The sequence below is a fragment of the Arachis hypogaea genome, chromosome 15 (assembly GCF_003086295.3).
Source record: "Arachis hypogaea cultivar Tifrunner chromosome 15, arahy.Tifrunner.gnm2.J5K5, whole genome shotgun sequence".
In the NCBI taxonomy this organism is placed as follows: domain Eukaryota; kingdom Viridiplantae; phylum Streptophyta; class Magnoliopsida; order Fabales; family Fabaceae; genus Arachis; species Arachis hypogaea.
In genome coordinates this window covers 9238254-9250071 of record NC_092050.1, presented here as the reverse complement: position 1 = coordinate 9250071, position 11818 = coordinate 9238254, and the positions used below count along the sequence as shown (strand labels likewise).

Sequence of the window (11818 nt, the reverse complement as noted above, 5' to 3'; positions counted from 1 at the left end):
TTTATTGGTAAACGTATAAGAATCCGGTAGTGGAAGTGTGGAACAGGTAATCCGTAATCTCAATCCATGATTCACTTATTCACTATGACATCTATGATGGGTGCATGATTCCTGTGCTTATGAGTTATGAATCTCTGATAACAAAGAATTTTTTTACTTGGAAGTCGACGACTTATAGGGTGTGTGTGATTTAAAGATTAAATTTTATTATCAAGTAATTTCATTCCTAGGTATTATATTCCTAGGAATGAGATTACTTAGAATATATGATTTCTATATTTGGTTGTAAAATTTAATACATTGGAATATTATGTAATAATTCTAGGAATGACTAAATTTTTGTTTGGTTGAGTTTAAATATCTTGGTCATATTATGTAATATGTCAAAATTACCCTTAATCATTCAAATTAAAATATTAATGACTAAAAGTTAAATATTTTTTAAATTTACTAAAATACCCCTAATAACAAATATCTTAGTTAAAATTATTATTGATTCTAAATTTTTTTAAATTTACTAAAATTAAAATTTTTTAAATTTACTAAAATACCCCTAATAACAAATATGTTTAGTTAAAATTATTATTGATTTTAATTTTTTTAAATTTACTAAAATACCCCTAATAAAAAATATGTTTAGTTAAAATTATTATTGACTCAAAAATTTTTTAAATGTACTAAAATACCCCTAATATCAAATATCTTTAGTTAAATTATTATTGATTCTAAATTTTTTAAAATTTACTAAAATATTTCTAATAACAAATATCTTTAGTTAAATTATTATTGACTCTAAATTTTATCTCTACTAATAAATTTACTATAATACCCTTAATAACAAATGTTTAATTAAATTAAATTAGTGACTATGACAATGTAAAAGGAGCAGTGTTCATCTCAGATGATCCTCAACTAACTGAATGGCGACATATCTATTCTCCTAGCATTGTAATTACTTCCAAAGATGTAAAATCTGTGATCAATTATACACAAAGCAACAAAAATTCAAAATCCACCATCAATTTTCAACAAACATTTCTTGGAATCAAGCCATCACCAGTTGCTACACATTCTAGTTCAAGAGGAACTTTAACTAGTTTTCCATGGATCTTAAAACCTGATATAATGGCATCAGGAACTAGGGTTTTAGCTACTTATATTCCTCACAAAACAACAGCAACAATTGGCACAAATGTTTTCCTATCAAGTCACTATAATATTCAATAAAAATTCAAAAATAGCAATATTTAAAGCAATTTCTTCAAAAATGGCAAAAGTTCCTCCGGTTGAAGTTGGAACACCATGTCAATCAGACTCTTGTCCCTTAGAATGCTAAGGCCAGCCTTCATTCTATCATCACCGCTCAAACCAGGAACATCTCTCAACAGTGTCATTAGCTTCATTCTGCGCTCAGCTCCTTCTTTCTCATGCTTAAAACAAGAAACCATATCAACTAAAACAGCTGTGTGTTCTTGATAAGCACCTTTCATATCTCTCATTGAGTCTACTACTATGTCAATTACTTCCTCACTTTTGCTCCCTCTTTTTCTTTTATTCCTTTCTATATATGAAGCATTAGGAGCAGCAGAAGAACTAGGAGCAGCAGTAGCACCGGAAGCAGCAGGAACACCAGGAATTGGAGGCTCCTAAAAATTGAAAGCAACACCAGCAAGAACATCAGAAGATTATTCAATATTTATAGAAATGAAGAACAAGTAGCCTAACTGATTATACATGCTCTACACTTGTATATACAAGCATTATCTCTGCCTTGGCCAGCAAGACTAACAACATTAACTAACTAAACAGAACCTAATAGAATATTAACTACCTTGATTCTAATTATGTTTGCATAATTACATTCATATCCTTTTTTTCTTTATTATTATACTCCACAGAAATGAAGACCAGTATTTCTATCTAAATGATCAACATGATGGGAATAGTTAAGGCTAGTCACAGGCACAGGTTAAAGTAAATGAACTAATGAAGAATCACACTAAAATCCAAGAAAATACACAGCAATAGGATCAACAATAAGTAAATCTATGTATATAAATTAGAGTCAATTGCTTACGTACTTGAGAATCAGCTTCATATTCCATTTCGGTCTCTTCCAAATTTACTTGGGTGTTTTCATTCACTTGCTGATCACTCAAGGTTGCTTCGCGCTCAGCCTCCATTGTTGCAACTGCTTGAGTTACATTTTCTGCATTGCCTCCTTGAGCCCTATCTCTATCAAATGCTATTCCCAACTCCTCAAAATGTGGAAATGGTTTATTATAGAGGCCATTAGCATTAGGATGAGACTGAAATTAAAAGAAAATAAATAAGCAATTAATATTAAAAAGCTAAGATAAATAAACTTGTATTAAGAAAGTTATTTAGAATTTACACTCTTCCATTCATTGAAAATTTGTCGCTCCACCACAATCATTTTATCTTTGTCGTTCCAACCAAATCCACTCCCAGCCGTGCCCATCATCTCAACTATTGCAAAATATTGTCTTTTTAGCAATTTCACCCTTGATTCAATGTGTGGATTAGCCTAAACATAGCAAAACAATTTAGAATTATTACTACTCTGTATATGACACCACAATTCATCCAAGCATAACTAAATATAGTGAATGTATGGAGCAGTAATAATCATTCAGTTTTTGAATAACCAACTTATTATGAATAAGGTAAAGTTTATATGTAAGTTGAATATAAAGTTTCTTTATTTAATTTAACACTGCAATTTTAAGACTATATATATGAACCAATTCGTAATAACACAACAACCCAACAACATAAAGATCACCAAAGTGCATCTATGAATTAAAATTATGCATTTATAAAAAAGTTGACGATCATATAATTTGAATCTAAATCAATGATGATAATATAATATAGTCGCATTCATAGATCATGCATGGTATCTAAATCTGAAGGCATCCTTCTTAACATATCCTTGATTTTTCAATTTTGTCTAAATTATAATTTTTATATATTCAAACTAAATTCTTTCTGGTCCTTTCATCTCTATCCCATCATCATCTTAAAATAAAATGAGAGCACAGTAGTAAAGCATCTCAATATAGAAGCATAAATATTTTGTAAACTATACAATTATAACACAAATATAGAATTATAAACAAAGAAAACAAGTATTATGTAAAAAAACTGTACCTTAAGATCACATCCAGGGATCTTTTCATGCAGCATTTTTTCCAAATATTTTCCATAACCGGATTTAAACGTACCATTGTCACACTTCCAAGAAGTAGTTGCAAGCTCTACCAAACACTCAACTAATTTTGCATCTTCGTGTGGCGTCCATTGACGCTTAGTTTGTTTTGAATTAAGTCGAGTATTCTCTTCCATTTTCTATAAAAGCTTTGATATAAAAATAAGATGGAATAATAAATTTCTGTCTAGAAACAAACAAATGTATAAAAGCATATATTTCTCCTAATGCTAGCAAGCTGAATTAATACTCATGCATGTTACTATTTTATAAATAATAACATAATTGATTTCTAATTAATCAGTAAAGTGTTACTATCTAGTATCTAATACAATTGGTATAGGAAACTACAATTTAATATCAGGAAGTTCTCAATTGAAGCATATTTTATTGCTTGATTGGTTTTATGGTATCAATCATAAACTCCCATTTAGAGTAGGTGACACGATTCTTAAACTAATTTTGTTTTGATTAATTTCAATCAAACATTTGCATCTAAACCCCTGCTTGAGAAGTGTAAAGAGGCCATAAAATGTAGCTCTATTTTGGAAAACTAGTTTCATGGTAATTTTCAAATGCATGATACTTATTAACAAAAATCAATTGCAAGTTTTTTAACATAGAATCTAATACAAAACAAGCTTTTGCTCCAGCTCATGTTCACAAAATAAATTCCAAACAAAACAATATTTTACAAAAGAAACTACAAAGATACTATATAACATGCAATATGGCCTTCATGTCAAGTTGTCAACACTAAGTTAAAAGAGGTTTTTGAGAAGAAGCCTACCTGAGAACCCTCAAATTTGATATGCTTCACTTGATTTAATTGTTTGAGAAGTAGAAAAGCATGAAGTCCTGTTTGTGTGTCCTTCTCACATTTCCACAGAGTGATATCAGCAAAAGCATTATGAGCAGACAGTGGATCTACCAGTGTAATACACTGTGATATAAAACCATAAGCACAGTATCTGAATCTTTTCAAATGTGAAGCAGAAACATAGATCGGACAGCTACTTGGCTTATAAGATGCAGATTCAGCTTCTTGTTTCATGAAAAAACTAAAGAATACCACAACCAATAACCTTTTACACATGAAATATTTAATACATATTTAATACATATTTCAGCTTCAAATTTAGTTAAAATTGGCTTATTATTGACTCTAAATTTAACACATGAAATACATATTTCAGCTTGTACTGTTCTTCCTGAAAAACAAATAATAGCAACAGAATTTTTTAAAAATCAAAGTAACAAACAAAACTAAAGGAAATCTTGTAATACACAGCATTGACTCTAAATAAATATGTACTAAAATACCCCTAATAACAAATATGTACTAAAATACCTCTAATAACAAATATGTTTAGTTAAAATTATTATTGACTCTAAATAAATATGTTTAACATGAAACCAATTTTCAATATGAAACTAATGGCAATGCCATGGCTAATCAAATGTTCTTGAAACATCAAAGTAACAAAGAAGTTAGGCATCAGAACAAGACAGAAAGAAACATTAACAAATTCAAAAGATCAAAATTCAGCAATTATTATATAAGATTCAAAGAAAACGGCAACAAACAGAAAGTGATCTTCAAGTTTTGTTCAAGAGCTGAAACTATACAACAGAAGCAGTTAATAAATCAGGCAGAAAACAAATCATCAAATCATCAAAATCGGTGACAACAAGCTTAAACTCTTTATTTGAGGCAAATCATCAAACACCATGTTTGCATGCAACATAATCACAGAGAGCATCTAAGAAATCAAGCAAAATAGAAAATAAATAATCAAATTAGCAGTCTATTGCAGAAAATTAGTGTAATATGATGTAGAAAGCATAAAAAAAACTCAAACCTTAATGAGAGATTCGAAGAGAATTCAAAGAGAATTCGTAGAGAGAAGCAATGCGAACATGAACTCGAAGAAGAGAAGGAGACCAGTCTTCCGTTTAGGGTAACGGTGGCGCCGGCGCAGCTCCGGTGGCGGTAGCGTTGGTGAAGTCTCACTGATTTGGGGACAAAAACAAAGCTCTGCTAGGGTTTCGCCGTTTCCTTCTTCAGAGAGAAATGAAGAAGAAGCTGAAATATGTATTAAATAGCAGGGGTAATTTAGTCTTTTTGTTTCATTATATACATTCCAATGAGATTGGAATGAAAGATAACCAGGGAAGAGATGGGAATTAAATTGGTGGGAATTCAATTCCCTAGAACAAAATGTACTTAGGAATGATTTTCTAGATCTTAAACCAAACATGGAAATAAATCATTCCCATATCAAAATTCCTGGGAATATAGTTGCATTCCCTCCAACCACACACCCCCATAGTTATCAATTAATTGAGCTGGTTGGGAAAATTCTCAGCACAGGAAAAAATTATAAAAAAGCTTTTAAGTATACAATATATTAGTATTTCAGTAAATTTTAATTGTTAATCTTTTATATATATATATATATATATATATATATATATTATAATTAAAATTAACGGTTAAAAATACTGTAAATCAGTGTGATGTACACTTGAAAGTTTTTCCAAGCAATATTCTAACATGGACTCGAAGATTATGTTTGATGAGGTGCCAAAAATCTAGTAAGCCCAATGGTGCGAGAGCAAACAAGAGTTATTACAAGGGAAAAGTATGCATGGGAGCGTGGCCAAAGTATATACATAATGTGCGAACAAGACCAAGCGATCAAGAAGGATCTTTAGTTATCTAAACTACAAGAGCTTTTCTCTTGCCTTCACCACATTGCAACCACCTCTTATTAGCATGCATCTTAATATGTATGACAATTGACAAATATTTAACTAGCTTTTTTATGAATGATGAAGAAGATATATCCATAAATAAATGTATTCAATATTGTCCTATGTGTTACTAGTTAATTGTCTTTGGAAATCTGTGTGGCCGGCAACACCCGAATGCCGGATATATCAAGAGGAAAAAAAATTGTATATACACAGAAAATGTTTTCAAGAGGCTAGATTATCTTTAAAATTTGACAAAAGTTTTAAAAATATTCATAAGTTTTATTTTATTTTAATTTTGTTTCAAAAATTTTCGATTTGTATCAAATATATTTTTAACGACTAATTTTTCAAAAAATTTAAGACCGATTCAACAGCAATTTCATAAGAACAACCCTTTAACACAAGCAAATCAAATATAATTTTTATGCATTATTGTTAGATTAGTCTTAAATTTTTTAAAAATTTAGCCATGAAGGATATATTTGATACAAATTAAAAACTTTTTGGACAAAATTGAAACAAAATAAAACTTAGACATATTTTTAAAATTTTTGTCAAATTTCACTTATCCTAAATATAAAAAATCAACTCTTAATTATTAATAACATAAGTCATTTTTTCTTATGGATATAATAGTACACAATTTTATTTGCGTAAAACTAGAAAATTAAATTCATATTTTATAGCTGTCATACTTAATAGTCTTAGCCTATATCATTACGTAATTGAATTGGTAAGAGAACTTTTGGCAGCACGCATTAGAAGGTTTACATCATACAACAGTGACGGAGCAAGGAGAAGTAACTAGAAAACCAATACGGATATGGAAAAGGAGAAGGAGAGCAACAAGAAGAGAAGGCATTTTGTGTTGGTTCATGGTGCCTGCCATGGCGGTTGGTGCTGGTATAAGATATCTGCTTTGTTGAAATCTGGTGGTCACAAAGTGACAGCCCCGGACATGGCTGCCTCCGGGATCCATCCAAAGAAGGTTCAAGAGCTGGCTTCCATAACCGAGTATGTGGAGCCACTGATGGAGTTGCTGGAATCTCTGCCTTCAGAGTCAGAGGAGAGAGTGATATTGGTGGGTCACAGCTTCGGCGGTATCAGCATATCCATGGCCATGGAAATGTTTCCAAAAAAGATTGCAGCTGCTGTCTTTCTATCTGCTTTCATGCCTTCTCCTGACCGAGGCTTTCTCACTCTCCACCAAGAGGTGATAATAACTGCCCTCTTCTTATTCCTTCATTCATAATACAAATATTATTTCTTCATCATCCAATATCTCCTCAAATACACATCATTATAATTTGTACGCGAGATTTACAATAATCCCAGCAGTAAATTAAAGAACACAGTGATACAATATACAAAGGTGCGTTCTGTGGTGGCTGTAATATTTCTATGACTACAATAGCTATCAGGTGTTCTCCGATTATAAGTATATAGCAAGGCTCCGGAAATTGAACCGTCATTAAATCATTTTAATTATTGGTTTATTAATTTAATTAGTTTAATTTTGGTTTAACTGAAATAATTATTTTATAATAAAATAATAAAATAAATATACTAAAACATAATTATAATTTAATATTATTTAAATTAAAAATATTATATCAACCACAATATTATAATTTCATCTAAATATAAATCAAAAGTCAAATTAAAAAAAATAACCAAATATAAAATACCAACATTAAAATTTGCCATCAATAATTAAAATACAAAAAATTTACTGTAATTTAATTCGTCGAAATCATTTATCTAACAATAAATTTTAATTATCAGCAGCCCAATATCAAGAATAATGAATAGCAAATCACAACAATTATACAAATTAACAATTACAAAATAAAAAATAATACTACAAGAACAATAATTCATCAAATTAACAAAATAACAAGATCAAAAACATAACTCAGATATGAATAATTATTTAAATTAATAATGAAACAAAAATACAACAATCAAACTATCAGAGTACCAAAACACAACACCTCTAACAATTTATCATAATACCAAATTAACAAAATAAAAAACATAAACTAAGATAAAAAATAATTATTTAAATTAACAATTGCACAAAAATACAGCAACCCAACAATCAGAATCAAAGATCAACATTTCAACAACAATTTTACAAATTAACAATAACAATAATATGAACTCATATCAACACCACAATAAAATTTAAAACAATTAAAACTAAGAAACAATAACAATAAAGTACTGGCAGCAACCCAAATACAATAAAGACATTTTGAAACTCGAACGGATGATACTGGAACTCGAAGCCTCGAACACGAGATGGAGAGGGAGCTCAGATGAGGGCTGAACAGTCGCAAAAGCACAGCGATACCGCAGTGGAAGCTCGGCCAAAATAAAGGTCAAAGCGTGGCGATAGCAGCGGGCTAGAACAGAAACGAGGGTTGAAGGCCTGAAGCTCGAACAAGCGACAGAGAAGGAGCACAGCGGAAGAAGCACAGTGATACAGAGGTGGCGAAAGCTCAGAACAGACACTAAAGCTCAAAACTCACGGGCAAGTGTGGCGACTAGACGTGTTGCGATGACGACGGCGCAGTGCGGACGGCGATGGCTGGGTGTTGAAGAACGGCAACGAGATAGAGTCTTCCCCTCTGTTGCGCGCCTGCGTGCTTCTTTTCTATGTGCTGTGGAGAGGCCAGGGAGGGAGAGAGAGCTTAGGGATAATGAAAATTAGGGTTTTGAGATTTCAAATTTGTGAAACAGCATCATTTGGAGTAGTTTTTAAAAATCGGCCGATTTTTAGTTTGGTCAGACTGACTAATTTCTGGCTAGTTTAATATGTTCACTTGGTTTGTGTTAGTAGGGAGGGTCAACACAAAGGACCGACTGTACAGATTGAGAATTCTACAATAGAATGATAATTTATGTGTATTGTGTAATTAAGAAAGATGTTGAGAATGTACAACATTTATTTGTTACTTGTGAGTTCTCTTGGCAGGTGTGGTGTGTATGAATCTTAGCTTTTGGACAGAAGTGGACTGCACCAGGTAACTTGAAAGAGCACTTTGAGAGTTAGAGATTCATGCCAGTGAGAAAGGAGCAACGGAAGCATTGGCTAGTTGGGTTTTTTCTGTGTTATGGATTATTTGGCTACGACGGAATAATGCCATTTTTCAGAGCAAGACAACACGGGTTGTAGACTGTGTGGATCAGTCGTTTTCATGTGCTACAGAGTGGTGTGGTTAATAACTCAATGTTGTTGATGGCTATGCCGGAGATGACATAAGAGTTAATTTTCATGTTTTAGACTAGTTACTTTGCTCTACTTGAGTGTTGAGATCTTTCTTTCAAAAAAAAAAAAAAAAGTTTTGGCCCGATTTTTGGAAGAGAAGGTTTCTCTTATTACCCGAGTCGTTATTGTCACCGACTCACCGGTTCCCGATTTGATCGGTTTAACCGATCAATTCGAACCAATTTTAAGAAACTTGGTCTTTACATATAAGAGTGGTTGGTGTTCTTGCGTGAATAACCTGGGTGTAAGTCGATTCTGGAGAGTCGATGCCGAGTTGTTGTCCTCAACACTGAGTTATAGGTCTCGAGAGTCTGAGCTCTTCATCCGGGGGTAGATCACGTCGTGGAGGGTGTGAACAAAGGGGGAGTGTACCTGCAAAAAGCACTTCGATACTTAAGTTAGTATTGTGTACTCAGTGTTTAAGAGGTATATAATAATTCTATGAATATAGAATGTAAGACATGAAATAGAACTTATCATGTCCCCTAGATTAGATCTAGAAAGTTTCTTTAAAGGCATAAAATTATGACCGTTTGGTCATTAAGATGAAAATGATGGTCATTAAGTCGTAATGAAGGTATTGGTTACAAGCAAAGAATGAATGATAATTAAGCTCGAGTTATGACTCAAAATGCACAATGAAAATCGAGTTATAAGGCGACGGATCACTTGGATTTTGACTTTCAAATTGGGATTGTTAATCATGGTGAAAAAACACTAAGAGAAAAGGTAAACTCTTTGAAAGATTATTAATTACAAAATTAGATTAATTTATGCTAGAAAATTTAAAAATTTAAAAACATTAATCTTATTCTAGAATTCGTGAAGGATGAGGTATGACTAAGTTAGGGTTTTTGGTTTGTTGTTGACGGCGCATCGCACCAGGGCTTGGACATTTGGAGCACATTTCGGGTAACTCAAAGAAAGAGCACTTGTCGAAGGAAATCCACCGTCAAAATTGTCGGTAGCAGCTGGCGTGGTAATGGCAAGCAGGTACTTGTGGTCAAAGAAGATCAGACTTCGATTGGATAGCGGTGACCGATGAAGACAGATCGAATGATTTAACTACAGCAATGTCATTACTTCCATATTTAACTACGACAACATTAGTGACTTCTAGTTCTCACATGGGAGCTCGCAATCTATTTCAGAGACCAACGACCTCCATTGACACCGCATCTCCAACCACCAACCATAGATACTTCCGAAATTTACTCCCTTCAACTACCTATTTTTGAATAACGACTATTAACTCCGCTCTCCACTCTACAACACAACATCAACACATTACGATGACAAATGCTCCGATGACAATCATTTCTTAGCAGAACATAACCGTTCGAGCAATTGTCATTGCTAGTCTTAGAAAATCTCTCTATTTACAATTCAACCCCACAGTAAAAAACCCAAAAGTAATTGTGCTTAACATGTTAAACAAAGGTTAATGAACCCAAACTGACCATATTCTTTTTTTATTGGACCACAGGCCTAATTACATTTTTTTACAATTGACCTTGTTTTAGATATGACATGTAGGTTTTCAAATACTTTGGGCCTCTCCTTGAGAGAGAAAAGCCCAACCCAATATTATCCTTTCGTCTTATGTAACCTCTTAACCAAGTTTGTCCATTCTACCTTTCTGCTTAGCACAGAAAAAAACTGGCTTTCTGGTTTCTAGTTTCTACACGACCCTTCGTACTTTTGTAGTCGTACTATGCAAGAAACGCTTTTTTATTTCTTACCCAAAAAAAGAAAATTCTTGTATTGATATCCCTTTTATTCACGAATCAATAAAATTGGTATTCAGTTGTGCTAAACTAGATGAATTTGAGTAGTGGTGTTATTTGATGCGAAAGAAAACTTGTACATGAATCAATTCACCGAACCTTAAAATGATTTCATTCGCGAAATTCGCAGTATAACCAAAGAAGGGACTCTAATATGGACTCGAAGATTATGTTTGACGAGAACGCCCAGGATACTATTAACCCAAATGGATCTGTGATATTTGGGCCTCAATTCTTAGCATCCAAGTTATATCAACTGTCTCCAGTTGAGGTAAGTATTTGATTTTTCAAACGTTTTAAAACACGTAAACCTAATTAATTAGCTGATTCATTTTAATGAAAACAAAGCTAATGAAATCAATTAACCTTGACATAAGCAGGATATGGCCCTCGCAATGTCATTGCTTAGACCAACACGTGTCTATGGAGACCAAGAAATGTTACGAGAGCAAACAAGAGTTACAAGGGACAAGTATGGGAGTGTGGCCAAAATATACATAGTGTGCGAACAAGACCAAGTGTTGAAGAAGGATTTTCAACTGTCAATGATTGAAGGGAACCCAGAAAGCGAAGTGAAAAATATTGCTGAAGCTGATCATATGCCCATGTTCTCTAAACCTCAAGAGCTTTTCTCTTACCTTCACCACATTGCAAACACCTTTTATTAATTAGCATCTGAATAATGCATGTCTCCCTTTATTTAAACTAGAATGAAATAAAATAAAATAAAATAAAATAAAACCTTGTGGGGATATTCTAATACAA

General features: G+C 32.5%; 1 protein-coding gene across 1 annotated transcript; it reads left to right on the top strand.

Annotated features, from left to right (window-relative positions):
- Window positions 1–6596: 6596 nt before the first annotated feature.
- On the top strand, window positions 6597–11818 carry LOC112748777 (methyl jasmonate esterase 1). The gene is made up of 3 exons (XM_025797019.3): window positions 6597–7205; window positions 11184–11324; window positions 11434–11818. The coding sequence occupies exons 1-3, from the start codon at window positions 6816–6818 to the stop codon at window positions 11719–11721; spliced, it is 819 nt and encodes a 272-aa protein (XP_025652804.1). The 5' UTR covers window positions 6597–6815; the 3' UTR covers window positions 11722–11818.

Bases quoted from the DNA above. Each gene is read 5' to 3' on its own strand.
- LOC112748777 (XM_025797019.3), top strand. From the start codon at position 6,816: ATGGAAAAGGAGAAGGAGAGCAACAAGAAGAGAAGGCATTTTGTGTTG. The intron at 7,206-11,183 runs GTGATAATAACT...CGAAATTCGCAG, and splicing joins TTCTCACTCTCCACCAAGAG to TATAACCAAAGAAGGGACTC. The intron at 11,325-11,433 runs GTAAGTATTTGA...TGACATAAGCAG, and splicing joins ATCAACTGTCTCCAGTTGAG to GATATGGCCCTCGCAATGTC.